Raw genomic sequence first — 19,190 nt, forward strand, 5'->3', positions numbered from 1 at the left:
AATCATCTGCACATTTGCTTGTGAAACCAAAAATTCATACACGTACAAACACGGGATTTATTTTAAGCAAAAACACGCTGCACGTATCTGCTTTGTTTTATTTTTTAAAAAGTTTTCACCGGAAGTAATGTAACGGTCCGCCTCGACCGGAACTCTCGTGGCGCAAACTGAGGGTCCCCTGATTTCGTGGTAGTAAAGTAACTAAGTACTTTTACTCAAGTACTTTTTGGAGACACACTTCTACTTTACTTGCGTATTATCGTTTTGATCCTGCTTTATTATTAATTAATAATTTATAATAATAATTATAATAATACTAATAATTTATTTATTTATTTATTATTATTAGCATATTAACACATCCTGTAAACACTTTACATTCTCTCTACATTCTTCAGTGGGAATATAATACAGGTTTTATACAGATTATAACCCCCCCCCTCCCCCCCACACACTTGTTTGAACTAATTTAACACTTATTTCTGCCCTCAGTAAAACTGGGTTTACTTGGGATCATAACTGTTTACTGCCCTCCAGTGGTCATATAAAGGAAATGCAGGTACAATGGTATACTGTATTCAATAATAACATTCGTACGTTATTAATGCATTTATGTGCAACTTCACTTGTCGTTCATATTGCAAACGACATCGCAATGAATACTGGTGATTAACTGTTCTAACAATTTTCTGGAGTGGACAATCGGCTAACACTCAGGGACTGATAACCCTGCAACACGTGTGAGCTGATGACAGCAGTTTAAACTTGTATTTGTCACAGTTTGTACTGAATGGTGATAAACTTGGATTGAACGGATAATGCCATTATATTTTAGGTGAGGTTAACTGACACACAAAAAAAAAAAACGTGGAGCTTAACATGGACTATTCAGAGGGGAACTAACATTTTGCTCACTGTTGTCACATCTAAAGATGCCCCCCCTCCTCCACCCTCTCCTCTCCTCTCCTCTCCTCTCCACCCCGATGAGGCGGTGGGTGTTTTCGGCTGCACACTTGACGGTATCTCCGGGGTGGATTGAATGGGTGTAGCGGGTGCCGGCGGTGGCGCTACCAACGCGCAGTAAGAGCAGATGTAAAAAGGCGAGGACAGGACTCGCTGCGTGAACGCGAAGTCAACATTTAGACGGAGCTGTTTGCTTGAAACACCAAAAGGAAGAATCTCGCCAGCAGCGCGTCGAGCGAGCCAGCAGGTGAGATTAGCCGGCCAGCTAATGTTAGCAGCCGAGGCTATTTCTATTTCTAGCGGACCCCTCTTCCCCCCCCGTCGGGCAGGACGGTCCTCGGAGGAGGGAGAAGGAGAAGGAGGAGGGGGGGGTGTTGAATAGTATCGGCGACTCGAGTCTGACGAGGCCTTTATGATCTCTCACAGTCGCTAGCCGTCTGCGCCAAAATGTCCACGATCTCGCTGGATAAAGAGTTGCAGGAGCGGCTGAGAGAGGCGTCCGCCATCGGGGACATCGACGAAGTGCGGACGTTGGTGGAGAGCGGAGTGAACGTGAACTCGCAGAACGAAATCAATGGATGGTGAGTGTGTTTCCAATCAGCGGGGACAAGGGGGTTGTTTTGTTTTGGTTTGGTTTTGTTTTTCCTGCCGTCGCCACGAAACGTGTCGTTTTGCGCCGAACATTTAAAAAGTTCAGCGGGAGGACGCCCGGATTAAAAAAAAAAAAAAATGGGCTCGTTAACTATTTATCCAGTCCTCTGTCACTTTAATCACGACCTCCCAAACTAAAAGGTTAAAGCCCTGTCAGTTATTATTATTGTGTAAAAGTTTAAAGTGACACGTATTATCACGTAACAACATAAAGAGCAGTGACTGTGGAGTAAAGTATAAATATGACATGCGACTTACTCTCATTTCCAATAGTCGGTCGGTCAGTTCATTGTTTAAAACAAATATCATATCGCAACTATAAAGTAATAATAATAATAATAATTAAAGTCATCTTTAATAATTAAGTGACCGCGATGTTCCGACGTTTTCACACAAGTAATGCGACACTTTCTTGGGGTTTACCCGTAAATGTTGACGTGAGATGATTGGCATTATGTTTAAAATTGTACTCGTGTCTGGCGAGTCTCTGATAATAATAATGTCCTTCATTATGTACACGAGAGTCACACAAAAACACGTGCAGTTCAGAGGGTGTATGAGGTTAACTAGGGCTGGGTGCCATGTTGATATGTTGTCATATCACGATACGATATAAGACCAGATATCAAAATGTTGTGACATGGCATTATTACCTTGTTTTGCAGGTTTTAAAGGACGCACTACAGTAAAGTGATGTCATTTTCTGTACTTAATTGACTGTTTTAGTTGTTATTATCATAGTTATTACTTGGTTATTTTATCCGGCTGACTGATGATAATTTATCAAAAATCTCATCGTGTAAATCTTTTTTTGTTTTTTTTTGTTTTTGTTGTTGTTAAAAGAACCAACAATCGTCCCATATGGAGGTGTTTGATTTTGTCCGCGTCGTCCGGCCCCAGCTCGGGATGCTGCCTGTTTGATGACAGGATGTAACGTGTTAATGTGGCTTTCTGGCGTCATCTCTTGACTTGACCATTTCATCAGCATGTGTTGCGGTTGTTTTAGTTCATCAAAGTGTTTTTCTCCCTCCAATAATCCCATCAGGACATGCCTACACTGGTCATGCAAGAGGAACCATAAGCACATAGTGTCCTACTTACTCAGTTGTGGAGCAGACAAAGAAATCCTCACGGCTAAGGATGAGCTGGCCTCGCAGCTCACATCCAGGCCAGAGATCAAACGACTGTTAGGAGGTAAAGTACACGTTTATCTCACTGGCTCCCTGTTTGTGTCACATCATTATACTCTGTATCATTATACTCCTTATCATTATACTCTATCATCATACTCGTTATCATCATACTCTGATAAGCATGTTTACTTCTAACCTTGAATGATGTTGAAGTATATCTGCTGTCTTTGTTATTGTTTTAAACTTGTGTTTAAGTCTCTTTTTGTTTTTGTTTTTTTACACACTTTATTGCCACAGTTGAGGTGGAGGAAGTGCCTGACGTCAAGGAGCCCGAGTTGCCAATCATCCCCAACTACCTGTCCAACCCGCCCTTCATGTATTCCAAGATGGACAACAAGTCAGAAATCATCCTCGCCGAGCACCTTACACACAACGGTTCTGGAGAACACGCTGAAGACACGCAGAGTGATTCCGCCTCCAGTTCCCCAACGCATGAGCCTCAGAAATCCCAGAGCCTGGTCTCTGACAGCCCCACTCCCCCCCCAAACCCCGCCGTCAACCATAGCCAGGCCCAGGCTGCGGAATTCATTCCTGTGTCTGAGCAAAACGGCGTGTTGCCCAGCACGGCCTCGTCCCACAATCACACTGTTGTCAACTGCACCGTGCCCATGGACGTGTCAATTGAGCCTCACCTTGTCAACCATGCTGACTATACGCATGCAGTGGCACATAACGGCACCATGTGTTCGCCTCCGTTGGCCTCACCTTGCCCCAGCTTGGCCAGCAACGGTGGCAGCCAGGTCCAAGCCCCGGTGGCCAGCACTAACCCAACTGTGAGCAGGCAGCAGTCAATCCCACAGCAGCTGAGCTACAGCCAGGCTAGTGGGCCCATGCCAGCCTTCCAGCCTTTCTTCTTCACCAGCACCTTCCCTGTCAATGTACAAGGTGAGCTGAATTGAAAAACCAAATCAGCAGGAAGAAAAAAAAAAAAACTTTCCTGGCTCAGTCCAACAGTACAGATTCCACTTATTCGTAAAAATGTACTAATTCACAAGATGTTCTATTTACTCATTTATGTCTTGTTTGTTTAATCTCTACATAAACGGACATGTAAAAACTACAGCCCGTGGTTTTACAGCGAGTTACGGACTCCAAGCACATAACTCGATGCGCGGGGAGCAGTGACTTCCTCCACTGCCTTGAGGTTGCCAGGCCACTGGCAGAGACCCCGTTCATTTACAGCACGCAGCTGAACGCCCGCAAGACAGTCCGCTACTTTAATTCTCGGGTGTAAAACCTGTTGACAAACTCTGCCGCTCTGTCCCTCATTGGTCACGGTTGTGTGGCGAGATCATTTCAGACAAGTGATCAATAAGATGCACGACAACATGTCTTGAGCGGTGACACCCGACTTGCCAAGCCAGAAAGGGTCGCTAATGTCACTCGGTAGGATGTCTGGACTGTCAAAAGGCTCAGTAGCAGAGACACACAAACATCTTCAACAGTTCAGCTGATCTCAAAGTATAAAACATAAACCAGCAATTTTTTTTAATTTTTTTTTTCTCGTCCTTGTGTCATAAGGATGAAATAGGTATATGTAAAATCAGTGAGTCTTCATCTGCTTAACGAGTACATGATTGTTGTGGTTCTTCCCTCCAGAGTTGGTACTGAAGGTGCGGATCCAGAATCCCAACGCACGAGAGAACGACTTCATTGAGGTGGAGCTGGACCGCCAGGAGCTCACCTATCGCTCCCTTCTGAGAGTCTGTTGCCGCGAGTTGGACATCAGTGCAGAGCACGTGGAGAAGATCCGAAAGCTGCCAAACACCATGTTAAGAAAGGTGAGGAAAGAAGGCTCAGACACTACACGGGTGTACGTTGTCCCGCAGTATCACGTGCACACCGGGGACTGTTTCTCCAACGTGTGTGTTTCCAGCAGCTCACACATTTAATAAATGAATAAAGTGGAACTCATAATGGCAAACTTTCAGCTCATAGGAAGTTTTCCCACTCTTGATCATTTTCTGTATGTTTTCTAGGTATTCATTGAGCCAAGAGGGTTTTTTTTTTTCTTTAGTATCAATCTCCACCACTGGTATTTGTCTGCATGCTTCTGTAATAGTATCATAGAAAAGGACAATTATTTGTATGAACACTAATCATCTCAAATTTCACGACAAGTCGAATTGCCTCTTTTGCGTGCTCAGAGAATTAGTCACGAAAGTGAGTTAAGTGAAATGCCACCGGTCCTTTCATGTTATTAATATATTTAAACAATTGAGTTCTGCAGTCTGTCTCTTCCTTCTTCTCTCTCTGACTCACACAAGTGACACGGTCCCTAACTCTCTAATTAGGTTGCTTTGGAGTCACTTAACTCCACATTAAAACTGTCCCCAACCTGTGTTTACTCTCTATTTTGTTTACTCTCTATTTTGTTTCCTCTTTCTTCCAAAGAATGAAACGCGTACTGCCTGGTCACGTTATAAATGGAAGCTTTTTGGTTTTGGGCTGCAACTAATGGTTCATTTTTGACTTTTGAGCATTGTGTCAGTTACTTTTTGATTCGTTGTTTAGACTACAAGATGTCAAGAAAAACGCATTCACTGCATCAGTGAGTGTTTGATCAATAATAAAACGGTGCCGATTCATTTTCACTTTATGGGCTCATCATTTCAGCCTTTGACCTCATCATAACACTCAAGTTTCTCCGCCCTTTTCACGCACTCTTCGATGCCTAGGTAGTAGCGACAGGAGGAATGAGAGCTTTTGTCGGCGGTGTTGTAAAATGCTCCACCGTGTGTAGTTTCTGTGTCATTAATCACTTTAAAATAGGCTCTCTTCCTCTTCATCACTTGTAGACTGTGTTGTTGATTTAAAGGTGATCTCCTCTCCTGTCCTGTCCTCTCCTCTCCAGGACAAGGACGTGGCTCGGCTGCAGGACTTTCAGGAGCTGGAGGTTGTGTTGGAGAAAGCGGAGGGCCTGTCGCTGTTCTCTGGAGCCGGGGGCCTCACAGACAGACCCTGCTACAACATGAAGGCCTCCCGCCTCACCTACTAGAGCTGCCACAACACCTGAGGTCTCCCTGCGTCGGATGGGCTTCTGTAGCTACCCTCAAGCAACCGCAACTAGTTGCCCGCCCGGGTCCCTTGTTAGCTTTGTTTGGCTTTGGTGTTTTGCCAATTTCCTAACTGGGATTTGTTTTTTCAACTGTAGCTATTGTCCTCCTCCTGTCCTTCCCGCCCCCCCCTTCTCGCCGCTTTAGTATACCAACCAGCTCTAAGCGATCACTGATGCATGGTGTCCTCGATTATGTGCATTCGGGCCCCCCTCTCTCCCTCTCTTTATCCCTTTCTCTCCTCTCGCTGCACTTTGGGCCAAGGCTCCAGCGGGACAACAGAGAGGGGAGGACATCGGCTTGTCTTCCTCACGGGCTAGACTTGAATGGGATTCTGCAATAGCCTTATATGGACACATTTCTATACTGGACTACGGTCACGGAGGGAAAACGGTCTGAGAGGACCAAGAGCGAGAGGACGACAGGAAGTATTTACATAACTGATAAGATTATCATCAGTCCACAGGACAGGACAAGTTGCAGCACAGTGGACTTGCACACAGCAACTTGGATTTCTAGCGAATTGACCTTCAGAGTGGCATCAGATATTCTCACTTGTCTCCACACTTTCATACATGCTGGAGGCATAAAACCTTAGTGTCTTTCCTGCAGAGGGTTTCTGTTCTTGGCCTCGTTCTTAAGAGTTGATTTTACACCAGGTGAGATCTCGGTAATCTTTGGACTAATAGTACTTTTTATTGGCGGACCACATACAGTATGCTTTAATCTATATATCCACAAAGACGGACACATTTCAGTTGGAGTACTTGTTACCATACATATTTAAATCATTCAGTCGTACACTGTGGTAAAGGAATAATCCATTATGTTTCGAATAGCTGTCTTTTGTGGGTTTTTCATGTAACACAAAAACGTAATTATATCATTAGAGATAAAAGTGCGGCAACTTAAAGCAGGAATATATATATATATATTTTTTTATTTTTTTTTCATTTCTACAATGCATCATCACTTCTGCTCTGCAGGGTGTGTTTTTCCGTTTGAGTCGGCGTAACACTTAACTGTCAACTGTGAAGATTTCATGTTTCATTTTTTGAGTTCTATTGATGCTTACTAATAGAGCGAGACCTCGCGTTTGCACTTTAGAGTGACAAGTCTGGAGTCCCAGCAAAGGTTTCGTTCGAGGCTCCCACTTCAGCTTTTCCTAAGTTGAGCCTTCTGTTTTCAGTGGCTGTCATTCTGTTCAACTTTGATTAGAATCAAAACCAAAAAAAAAAAAAAAAAAATCTAGCCAGCAAGGATACAAACTGCAGAACAAACTATCGCTGCTTCAGAAAAGAACGCAGACTTCCCCACCAAAAAAAACCAAACTAAAAGGAAAGAAAAATGAGATCGCAAAGGACACGCGATCTTAGTTTTATGATTCAATGCTTCCTTTTTTTTTCTCCAACGTTAATCCACATTATTCCGATGTTTTATTTTTTTTTCTCTCTGTTGCACTTTGTCACCTCAGATCAAACCTGTGGCTGTACATGCGGTGACTCGATCTCATTGTTTTTCAAGGTAACATCTGAGGAGAACTCCGAATATCAATCTTAATGTCTTCAGTTTGGTTGTCAAGGCCAGTCTACTGCTAGTAGTATCTTAATTTTTTTATTTAAAAAAAAATAATAATATTTTTTTGTCAATGTTTTCTATTTGGTAGCTTAATTAGAGATCTTAAATGGAGACTGTACTGACAAGATGACTATTAACACGAATGGCAAAAAAAATAAATCGTTTAACTATTGTGAAGTGGCACAGCCATGTTGTGTTAGATGGCAATGTTATTTCATTATCAAGATATGGAGGCAATCCCCCGGAGCGACAAGCACATCAAGCCCTCCTTCAAAACACGCAACCAGTCGCCGGCCCAAAACGGATGGAAAGGTGCAGCAAGATCAAGTGGCCGAAGGTGGAAAGCCAAGAGGACTGGGGCCGGCCCAACGAACATCAGCATCTTGAAGCGTGACTCTCTGAGGTGGTGGGGGGGGAGGAGGTTGAGCACAAACTCAACATGCTCAGCAACGGATGAAGAAACGCAGAGGAGGTCTTACACAGCGGCCCCTGAGGAAAGCATTTTTATTTTTTTGTTGTTGAAATTGTTGAAGTGTTTGTTGCGCCATCCAGCTGCAGTTTCCTCTCTGGCCTCTTGTTCACTTTTGACCCGCATTTGCACAGCAAGCCAGCGTTGGATGAACTGAAATAACCAAAAGAGGTTGTTGTTGTTGTTGTTGTTTTTTTTGTACGTTCCCTCCTCGCTTTAGACAGCATACAAACAACACCTGAAGTTGTTTTTTTTGGGGGGGGGGGGGGGGGGGTTTGGTCTGTCCGTGAAAGGGCAACATCTCGGCTCATCACTCCTGGAAAGGGGAATGGGAAATACGCGTCGACCTTTGGCAAGCAGCCGAGCGTTCCAAAACACACACAACGCTCAGACCAGACATTGCGATGTGGTCCACAGCTGCCAGCGAGGTCCTCGTTATCGAGGGAACACCAAGCAGCGCGCAGCAGAGTGCAACAATGCTGGCTGGACGGTGAACGTTCACCCGGTGGACGTTGGATACTTGGGGGGAGGGGGGGGGGGCTTTGTGGGCAAATCAGCGATCCAAAACCGCTGTGCGTGCGCCGCTGGTGTGACCGGAGCGAGCCTGCAGAGAGCCATTTAAAAGAACTTGGCAAAAGCTACTGGCTGCGGGTGTGGAGGAGGAACCGTTTCTGGGGTTCAACGGCCCAGTAAGGGCAATCTAGCCACCGCCTTCCCGCACCGGGAGACAAACGCGGGTAGGGGGCCCGAGAACGTCGGAGGGGGGGGAGGGGAGGGACACGGGCTCCGGCCGGCGACCCTGCAGCCGCCGAGCGGGAAGAACAACACCTGTACAACAACACATTACGCTGCTTTCATCAACACGTAATATTCCTTTAAAAGGTCAACGCTGGGGCTCACTTCTTTTCAACAGCGCAGTAGGTGGACACGACGCGTGTCCTACAATCAAAAATGTTTCTTACGCAGTGTGTTTCCTGTTCAATTGTATACCTGAAGCTCTTACTGTATTTGTACGTTATACGATCTATTTTTTATTAATTTGTACATATTTCTAACCAGCTGGGCCTGTTCTTTGCGCCAAAACGTCGACTGTCGCGCAAGAGTCCCCAACAGCGGGACGGGAGGTGCCGAGGCGCTATTGTTGAAGTGCAACGTGAGGGGAGAAGAATGGGTTACAAGAGAGTTTGTTTTGAGCAGAAAGGACTACCACGAGTGCTTTTTTTTTTCTTTTTTTTTTTTAAATGTTTCCAACTATGTTAAATGCTTTATGAGGTGAAGTTGTGCCACATGTGTACAAAGGGAGTGGGACAATGTGGGGGAGAAAAAAAAAAAGACCACCTCCCGACCCTGTTCATTTTCCTGCCCTGGGTGAATGGGAGCAGCATGTTTGCAATTGTTTGTTTTTTTTAGGATCTTCTTTGATTATTGTACAAAAGGAGATGACAAATGTTTTTTTTTGTGGGGTTGCTTATTGTTCTAGAAAAAGCAGAACGCAGTTTGACTTAACCTATGCATTCAGAGTCTAATATTTTTATATACAGTACGTCCTGTGTACTTGTAAAGAAATAATCTTAGGCACTGTTCGAATTGTGTTTTTTTTGTTCGTTCTGGAGACCTGTATCTGTTCTTTGATAAAGCATGGTACCTGACTTGATCTTTCCCCTCTTTTTTTCCTCTCCGACGGGCCTCATGTCTTACAAAAGCGTAAATACATCTGACCAATTGTACAAACATTTGTGTCATGAGTTTAAATGTCTAAGCCGACTTCTTTTCCGTTTAGCTAATTCAACACTTAAACTGAAGGGACCGTTTTACCTTGTATTGTGTGGCTTCGGTTGCACGTTATCTTTTGAGTGCCACGTGTGTTTCAGCTGACAGCCACTAGAGGGAGGACAGGAGCAAATATTGGCATTCAATGAACGAGCCTCACACTGCAGTCCAAGCGAGTATGCCACTTTAGGGAATAACAACAGGATGCCAAGATGCCTGTGATTTTTTTTTTTTAACAAATTTTATTAAATCTCATGACTAATTGAAGTTTTCAAGAAAAGTGTTGCCTGCTTATGTGGAAACCTCGGAATTAAAAACGGTGACGGTGCCAGATTTTTGTTGTTGTCACGTGTCTTTCTGCAGAATATGACGTACATATGATGAAAAATGTGATAACCAGTAAGGCTGTTAGATGTCACGATGTAGTGAACAAAGACAAAAGGTGAAAAACAAATTAGTTTGTAAATAAAACTGTAAATACATGTATTTATGCAATTGTGTTAACAATTTAACTGATAATGAAGCGGAAGGTTTGAGGTTTTTTTGGTTGTTGTTTTTTTAAAATCATAACCTCCTTGGAGCACTTAATTACATAGAGTGAACAAAAAAAAGCACAATGTAATTGCTCAAAAACTATCTTAAAACAGATTTACACCTGCTGGGAAAACACCAAAGATTGCCACTGAACTGCCATTTATGTGTCACTACCTGCCACTACAGGTTTGCACTGAAGTGCCACTGAAATGCCACTACCTGCTACTGAGTTGTCACAGATTGCCATAAGGTGCCACAGAGGTGTCACTGACATGACGCTACACGCCACCGTGGTGCTGCAGGTTTCCATCGCAGTGCCACTAAGGAGCCAATACCTGCCAGTGTAATGCCACTAATCTGCCGGTGCTACTAGGAGGATCCTGGCCTCTAGGCACAATCATTGCTGCTTGGATACAGATTTCAGTGATTGGTTTATGGCTGATTTAAACTGTGAGTTGATTACCACTCATGAGTGGACTTATCATTATTATAAAAAAAAATATATAAAAAAAAAGGATTTCTGAAATTGTTCAATATTTTTAAAGTAATTATTGTTACACCATCCAATCATAGCTTTGTTTCATGCCTGTCCGTTCACTTTTGACCTGCGTTTGCTCAACATTCTGTTATGTTCCCGCTCTGATTTAAAGAACATAAACAACACCTAAGTTATGTTCACACTGACACGCTCTTGTATCTGTGAAATCCTTAACCTCTTTAGTGAAATGAATACAATAGCGCTCATGTGGTGACCAGATGTTCAGACACTGCAATCTGGAGATCACAAATATTGCATAATCTTAGCAGAATGGGGGTGAGTAAGTTGTGTATGTGTAAGTGTGTGTGTGTGTGTGTGTGTGTGTGTGTGTGTGTGTGTGTGTGTGTGTGTGTGTGTGTGTGTGTGTGTGTGTGTGTGTGTGTGTGTGTGTGTGTGTGTGTGTACTAAATAAAGGAAAAATCAGTGTATGTGGCTATCGGGATATATATGTATATTTCATTGGATGGCCATCTGTATGTTTGCCTGCATGTCTGTCCATCGGCATGCTGTGTCGTGCTTCTAGACTGGGGCTGAGGGATCAGCTTAGGGCCCTGCTGTGGCTGGACGTGTCTCTCTCCTTTGTTCTGGAATGAGACACTCATAATAAGCTTAGTTTGAACAGTCATAACACCTTCATTGTTTTTGAACCAGCTTCCCAGGCCTTAATCATGGGCGGGAGAAGCTGTGGATCCGCTGTGGTCCAGAACCACTAAGAGCATTTTGGAAATGGAGGCCGAAGGCGACGTTACTCGCAGGTACATGCTGCGGTCGATGTACTTGGACTATGGCCCTTGGTGCAATTTGTGCCCTTCTCTAATAGGCATAATGCACAAAGCCAATATACAGTGTTAGTTATTTACAACACAAATGCATGCATGACACTGTAAACCACAGAGAGTCCAGTTGTGAACTAAAATGTACAACAGTTTAATCCATAAAAAAAATAATAAAAAAAAAAAACGATTCAAAAACAACAACTTGCTGTTTTGTGGCATTAAGTGCTGGAATATTTCTCGGGAACAGTTATGTCTGGAATTTCCACAGGTTGCCCTGGCAACTGTTTCCGATCCCTTCAAATAAAAATCCAAACCTACAGGAAAAGAAATGTCAGGATTCTTGAAGATATGTATTGTGGTGTACCACACTAACTGGTCCCATGTGACATTGATCAGGACCTGCGAGACAGATAAAGTCATAGCCTCCTCAGGCTGTCAAGCACTCTTCCGAAGCCCATAAAAAAATTTCTTCTAGCATATAAAGGGGGGGGGGGGGGGCGACGCCCTGAGGAAGGCAACCAAGCCCACTAAGCCCACTAAGCCAAGAAACCACTGACAAAGTCTTTTCCCAGTCGGTGTCTTTAGATGAAGTCTGGGTGGAAAATCACAGTGTCAAACGTGTTAATCAAAATTCAATTTATCTTCATTTGGCAGACAGTGCTGCGCAACCTCCTTCCTGTTCTCTTCTCAGGTGCACTAAAAATACTAAATCATTGCATATACTGGAGTTTTGCTTTTACTAAAATGTTAACGAATGGGATAAAAGGTTCCGATGCATTGTGCAAAAATGATCTGACCAAGTGCAGAGTTTTAAAAGTGGTGGATTGATATCACATCTATACATGCTGACATAAGACACTCAACCAAACCTTAATAAAAAAAAAAATTCTGTTTTAAGGAGGTTATGGTTAGTTCTTCTGCCAAATATCAAATATCGCAGGTTGTGATTTCTGTTTGTGTCGGTGAGATTCACATGATCATGATGCAAGTACAGAAAAGTATGGGCCCGGAGAAGCTTTATAATGACGTTTCAACCATAAATCTCCAGATTGTGGGAACACTGGAAATGAACATAAATGAAAATGTCACGCAAGGTGCAAAGCTGCTTAGAACTGGTCCCAGAAACATGGAGGGGGTCTCAGAGAAGGTCAAAGTCAAGGTCTGCTCTCAGACGGCGCATGTGCTGAAGGTAGATAGAGCGTCGGAGCGCCCTGCATGTGGTCCTACGTGTGGTTTTTATTCAATATGTGACATGCCCTGTAGCCCCAGTGTTGACTATGCTGGGAATGCAGGGTCTTGAAGGGTGAAGGTTAGGGGTGGAAGCCCTGAGGGGGCGAGTGGGTGAGCAGACAGTGAAAACACAGCTTGACTGTGTTTGTGCATTTGTGTGCAATTACACTCATATATATGCACGCGTGTGTGTGTGTGTGTGTGTGTGTGTGTGTTTCCACTTTCTTTAACAAATCCAAATTATCACCAGCTAAAAAAAAAAATCTGTGTTTACCACATGTATTTTTACATCGTTTTTATGTGCATGCATGTATATGAGTCCTGCCTGTGTGTATAAAGTGCCGTCAGAGAGGCTCACAGACCAGACTGGGACAACAGGGTTTGGCCTGGAGAGCACTGGGCCTCTTTGGGCTCAGCAGGGCCTCGGCTTGGGAAGTATAGGCTCTATACCCACAATCATGCACTCTCTTTCTCTTTCTCTCTCGCACACACGCACACACAAAATTAGCAAAGCTATTCAAATTCTAAATCTTTTGTTCTTCTGAAGATATATACAGATCTGCTTTTTCGCGTTTGCAAAAACTTAAATGCTGTGTCACTGTTTGGTTGGAAACGAGCAGAATCTTCTCTCTTCTGGTTCCGTTAATGTCGAACAGGCTTCCAGCTTCTTTGTTTTGAAGCCTTTTTCTTCTGCAACACTTCTTGGAATTGCTTTTTGGGGAACAATACCGTTTTTTCAAAGCATGATTTCAAGCTGTCTGTACTACTTGTCAATATTGTGATAGCGGCCGGATGAGGCTGAAGTATTTACATTGCAGACAGCAATATGCTCTGCTTAAAGTTTTTCCTATCTGCAGTAATTCCACTACAAGTCTTTGAATGAAATGGCAAAAATGTTGAACACCATTGTCTTTTTTAACTCAGTGTTTCATTGCTGATGGACATCTTATCCACATCTTACAACTGGCATTTGTTTGCAAACTGTAATATTTCCAACTCTGTCATGGACTGAGACATTAACTGCGAACGGCTGATTAGTCTCATCAAATTTAGTCAAGTCAGATGTATCTATATAGCACATTTAAACACAACAGAGGTTGACCAAAATGCCAAACATAACTAAACAGAATAAAAACAACAAAAAGGGACTTGAACATAAGATCAACTAAGCAATAAAAAAATACAAAATAATGTGATCAGATTAGATCTACTGAATACTGAATGTGACATCACATGTGGACAATAGAGTCAACCACAAGTCAATTAATACATCAATGAGGTCATATTTACTCTTAACTACTTGTGGCTAGTTCTAGAAGATGTACAAGGAGGATAGAGGGTTTCAGCTAGTATCCAGATTGTACAGCGAACAAATAAGAATGAAAAGCCTTAAACCATATAGCCTGTGATAAATAATGCAACCACCTCTCCCTTTTACATCTACTGAAGTTGATTAAATGAAGCGGCCACTATTTGGTACACTGTGCAGAAGTCAAATCTGCAGAGCAGAATCTACAAACAACAAAGATCAGATGAACTGCAGTGAATTTGGTGCCATCTTCTGGAGATTGACGTGTGTTCAGATGTGTAGGAGAGATTTTCCAATGTTCACTGCTTATTATCGTGCCGCATAACGCATATTAATGTGTCACACAGTCATGTCCAAATGTGGACATAACAAGGCACTATAAGAAATTGATAAAGAAAAAGAATAGTTATGTCGAAAATGACAACTATTGTTTGAGATGTTATTACTACTATTACTATATTATTCTAATCAGTAAATAATCTTACACCTATTTTTGTGTGAATATATAATTCTTAGTGTTTTATTCATGAACACATATGTACAGTTTATTTACTATCCTTTCCCTTTGCACCGACATTGCATGCTAAGGGTTAAGAAGCCAGCGCATTACGCACAGGTGTCTCGCCAGTCCTCTATGAAACAGCAGCTGCAAACTGCTGGTGAACTTTTTTTTTTTTTTCTTTAATTAAGTTGATCACAACTGTAACTCAACTGGGATTTGCTGTCCAAGTAGACAGGCCACTGTAATTCATGTAGCTAGACCTTAAGGGGGTTTGCACATGCACCACAGCCCTAATCTCCTGCTACTATTAGAGCCACTAACCTGGACAGCTCTCCAGATCGGGACCGGTCTGGCAAGCGACTGTTTGTTGCTATTTTTCATGCTGCATCTGATTCCAGAGTTTTAAAAGTTAATCACGCGACTTAATATAGTTTAAAGACCTTTTTCAAAGCTTTGAAGTCGAGTTAAACCCGTTGGATTTTTTTTTTTTTTTTTTTTAACAGTTAAGTGTCCGCTGTGTTACGCGCCGGATATGTGGTGGATGCTGTTTCCCCGATGGATTTGGTTTCTTGTGGGACAATGTTACACCGTACTCCTTTATATGGGCAGCTGCCGCGTGCGAGCCATGCCTATGTCTGTGGCGAAAGTGGTGTACTCGCACGCAGGTCTGTGCCCGAATGACCTGAACCCCAACCTGTGGGTGGATGCTATGAGCACCTGCATGCGCGAGTGCGAATCTGACCAGGTGAGTTCCCCTGACAGTGACCGCAGGCTACTGCCGCTGCTCGTGAAATGTGAAGCTTTTACTGTAGAAACGGCGTGTAAGTGTACAAGCTGTCAAGGTTATAGGAGGAACTTTAGACAAATAGGCTGTACTACAATACCTTAAAAACTAGGGGGTGGGGGGATGTATTTGATTAAAGAACATGTACTGATTACTGTATTTCAGAGTCTTAAAGTAGACTACTACATATGATTGTGGGTATTACTGAAAAGTGAAGTTAGAGCTTTCAAGGCTGAAAAACAAGTAAGGCACAACATAATACCTATATGATGCTCTGACATTTACATTGTCTGTCCAAAAAGCATCAGGAAACAGAACTGGAAAATGTCTGATCTGTTCTGTCTAGACTAACAGCTAAATTGCCATTTGTCACTTCCCACCCATCCCATCTCTGTAAAGGAGTTACTGCCTGTTAAAATAAAAACAAGAAAAATAACTTAAATAATCTTGGTGCTTTTAGGTATTGTAGGTATGATGAGGGTTAGATTTAAAACCAAAATGAATCCCTTCAAATTTAAGTTTTTATTTATGCTATCGGATGTTGTCCAAAACTGATCCAAAACAAAAGAAATATGCATTCAAAGGGACCTCACGAAATAAATGAATTCCAATGAAATCTGTAGGTAATATTTAAATGATTTCACCAAGCACCAAAAACGGACTTTTTTTTGTCCGTTTCACACATTTCAATTCACTGCACAGATATTCTGGTATGCTGTACGAAAGATTTCCTTTCTTTGTCCAAACTTCAGGACTGTGAGACATTTGAGAAGTGCTGCCCCAATGTATGCGGAAACAAGAGCTGTGTGGCAGCACGCTACATAGACGTGAAGGGCAACAAGGGCCCCATTGGAATGCCAAAGGGAGCCACCTGCGACAAGTTCATGTGCTCCCAGCAGGGGTCCGAGTGTGACATCTGGGACGGACAGCCTGTTTGTAAGTGTCGGGACCGCTGTGAGAGAGAACCCCACTTCACGTGCGCATCCGACGGCATGACGTATTATAACAAGTGCTACATGGATGCAGAGGCCTGTTCCAAGGGTATCTCTATCTCTGAGGTCACCTGCAGGTAACATGTTAAGTATTTTAGATCTCTACTTTTTGTTTTTGGTGTAACGAGGTAAAGTTGTCTTGCTTCAGTCTTCAAAATTTAGAACATTTTCTGGTTGTATAAAACAAATGTACTCTGTCTGTATATCAAAATTGTAATGAAAGAAAAGTTTTTGACATCACGGCTCTGACTGATTTACTGTCCTATTTGACTTACCTACAGGTACCACCTGACCTGGCCGAACACCAGTCCAATGCCTGTGGAGACCACCTTCCATCCAACTACTGCCCTCCAGACCACCCTCCCAACTGACATCCAGCTCCCTGCCATACTCAACGGACCCACCCGACAGGCTGTTTTTGTGGGGGAGACAGCCACCTTCCTGTGTGAGGTGTCCGGGAAGCCTCATCCGGAAATCACCTGGGAGAAACAACTGAAAGGCAAAGAGAACACCGTAATGAGACCCAATCATGTCCGAGGGAACGTCGTGGTCACTAACATTGGACAGCTGGTTATATACAATGCACAGCTTCAGGATGCTGGCATCTATACGTGCACAGCCAGGAACGTTGGAGGAAGCGTGTCGTCGCACTTCCCATTGGTTGTGATCAAGAGAGAACCGAAAGGTAAAAATGCATCAGGGAACAGCACCAACCTGCCTTTTCCTGCTGCGGAGTGTCTCAAGAGTCCAGACACAGATGACTGCGGAGAGGAGAGCATGAGCTGGTACTATGAACCAAAGAGGAACAACTGCTTCACCTTCACCTACAGTCAGTGCAATAAAAACAGAAACCACTTTGACACCTATGAAACCTGCATGCTGTCCTGTGGAGGAGAGCTGTCGGCTCCCTGCAGCCTCCCGAGCCTCCAAGGGCCCTGCAAGGCCTACGAGCCTCGCTGGGCGTACAGCAGCACTCTGAAAAAGTGCCAGTCCTTTGTGTACGGAGGCTGCGGCAGCAACGAGAACAACTTTGAGTCCAAGGAGGCCTGCGAAGAGATGTGTCCCTTTCCGAAGAACCACAACTGCAAGATCTGCAAACCTCGAGGCAAGATGGTCACCAGCTTCTGCAAGAGTGACTTTGTGATCCTTGGCCGTGTGACTGAGCTGACGGAGGAGCAAGAGTCGGGCCATGCTTTGGTGACGGTGGAGGAGATCTTGAAGGATGAGAAGATGGGTCTGAGGTTCTTTGGCAAAGAACCGTTGGAGGTGACTCTTCAGAACATGGACTGGAACTGCCCCTGCCCCAATATCACTACAGCCGACGGGCAGCTCCTCATCATGGGGGACGTTCACAACGGGATGGCCGTCCTGCAGCCCGACAGCTTCGTAGGCTCCTCCAGCAGTCGCAGAATCAGGAAGCTGCGAGAGGTCATCCACAAGAAAACCTGTGATTTCCTCAAAGATTTCTCTGCCGTCCAGTAGGGTCTCTTAGAGCCTCGTGTTCACTGCAAGTCAGTTTTAGTGTGTCATTTTCAGATTACTCCAAGCTCCAGTGACCTCAACAGTCAGACTGACTGCCAGTAAACACAAAACTAGTAACTTATCTGTAACGTTGGATGCTTTCTTCCCTCCTCATTTTCATATCCCTCACCAGATCTCAGAAGAATGTTATCATTTTACATCAGTAGTTTTTTCATTATCTTTTCATCTGTCCTTAGCTTTCTTTTCTTTAGAATTAAGTGTAGAGAGTTTGGTGTCCACTCCTGGGGTACACTGTCTGGAAAAAGCAAGCAGCATATTAACAGTCACAAGCATTTACCTTGTACAAAGTATTTAATTGTTTTTCTGTCCAAATATTATCTTGAATACACTAATATCATCCGCATAGCAGTATATTCTTATATGATTAGTATATTTACTTTGATGTTTTGATGGGTATCTCACAGTTGACGTTGTGTAACATCTGTCCCGAGCTCTTCAGCTCACTATAATGCAATGTGAAGCCTCAGTTTATCTACCAGAATCAAATAAGCTCTTTGGTTCGATTTTTTTATTGTGGAACCTATTTTGATAAGTTTTCATTTACATTACAGAATATATATGTGGACATATTTATTTTTCTTGATCTGTTTCTTGTAGGGCTGTGAATGGCCAGTGGATACGTAGGCAGAATGTATCTGTGAATCTAATTCTTTTTTTTTATTATTATTGTATCTATGATAGCCTTTATTAGTGTTCATTCAAACTTTTATGGAATATGATGCTAAATGAATAAAGATGATTTTGAAAATATTCCTTGCTTTTTGAGTTTGTTATGCTGTTTTCCACTGCTGTAGGAAAAATACCAGACAGAGTTTGTCGAAGAGGTCCGGTGGGCAGTGCATGTTGTTCTGTGGTTGACATCCCTTCATCCATGTCCTCCTCCTTCCTCGCGTAGTTCACTCACCCACTCACCCACACACACACACACACACACACACACACACACACACACACACACACACACACACACACACACACACACACACACACACACACACACACACACACACACACACACACACACACACACAGAGGGCCTAGTCTGGCATTAAAATCTGAAGCAGGTCACATTCCAGCCCAGCTGTGGTGGCCCGCAGAGCTGTGTGTTGTGTTGTGTCTGGGTCTGGGGCCCTTGCATAGCACACACCCCACTGGCCATCCATTGGCCTTGTGCGGCCCCTTTCATGTGCAAGAGGCCGGGGTTAAGGGGAAGAGGAGGAGGAGGAGGAGGAGAGGGATGTTGGCTGATTCTCTCTAGTTCACTCACTCTCTTGGCCACATCTGTGTTTAGGGGACATAATAG

General features: G+C 43.5%; 2 protein-coding genes and 1 long non-coding RNA gene across 3 annotated transcripts; all 3 read left to right on the forward strand.

Annotated features, from left to right (window-relative positions):
• The first annotated feature begins 984 nt into the window (after positions 1-984).
• On the forward strand, positions 985-7,613 carry ankrd40 (ankyrin repeat domain 40). The gene is made up of 6 exons (XM_069720802.1): positions 985-1,210; positions 1,390-1,544; positions 2,660-2,808; positions 3,045-3,692; positions 4,407-4,588; positions 5,662-7,613. Exons 2-6 carry the CDS (start codon positions 1,411-1,413, stop codon positions 5,803-5,805), a joined length of 1,257 nt encoding a protein of 418 aa, XP_069576903.1. The 5' UTR covers positions 985-1,210; positions 1,390-1,410; the 3' UTR covers positions 5,806-7,613.
• Positions 7,614-8,190: 577 nt separating this feature from the next.
• Positions 8,191-9,559, forward strand: LOC138634141 (uncharacterized). Its single transcript, XR_011311939.1, has 2 exons — positions 8,191-8,647; positions 8,970-9,559. It is a non-coding gene; the product is annotated as an uncharacterized lncRNA (long non-coding RNA).
• A 5,540-nt stretch (positions 9,560-15,099) lies between these two features.
• Positions 15,100-18,632, forward strand: wfikkn2a (info WAP, follistatin/kazal, immunoglobulin, kunitz and netrin domain containing 2a). The gene is made up of 3 exons (XM_069720803.1): positions 15,100-15,314; positions 16,106-16,422; positions 16,627-18,632. The coding sequence occupies exons 1-3, from the start codon at positions 15,102-15,104 to the stop codon at positions 17,825-17,827; spliced, it is 1,731 nt and encodes a 576-aa protein (XP_069576904.1). The 5' UTR covers positions 15,100-15,101; the 3' UTR covers positions 17,828-18,632.
• The last annotated feature ends 558 nt before the right edge of the window (positions 18,633-19,190 follow it).

The sequence above is a fragment of the Brachyistius frenatus genome, unplaced genomic scaffold (assembly GCF_029030835.1).
Source record: "Brachyistius frenatus isolate BFR_SWC_R1_liver_20210118 unplaced genomic scaffold, ASM2903083v1 Contig_251, whole genome shotgun sequence".
Taxonomy (NCBI): Eukaryota; Metazoa; Chordata; class Actinopteri; family Embiotocidae; genus Brachyistius; species Brachyistius frenatus.

Bases quoted from the DNA above. Each gene is read 5' to 3' on its own strand.
- ankrd40 (XM_069720802.1), top strand. From the start codon at position 1,411: ATGTCCACGATCTCGCTGGATAAAGAGTTGCAGGAGCGGCTGAGAGAG. The intron at 1,545-2,659 runs GTGAGTGTGTTT...TAATCCCATCAG, and splicing joins CAGAACGAAATCAATGGATG to GACATGCCTACACTGGTCAT. The intron at 4,589-5,661 runs GTGAGGAAAGAA...TCTCCTCTCCAG, and splicing joins CAAACACCATGTTAAGAAAG to GACAAGGACGTGGCTCGGCT.
- wfikkn2a (XM_069720803.1), top strand. From the start codon at position 15,102: ATGTGGTGGATGCTGTTTCCCCGATGGATTTGGTTTCTTGTGGGACAA. The intron at 15,315-16,105 runs GTGAGTTCCCCT...TCCAAACTTCAG, and splicing joins GCGAGTGCGAATCTGACCAG to GACTGTGAGACATTTGAGAA. The intron at 16,423-16,626 runs GTAACATGTTAA...ACTTACCTACAG, and splicing joins ATCTCTGAGGTCACCTGCAG to GTACCACCTGACCTGGCCGA.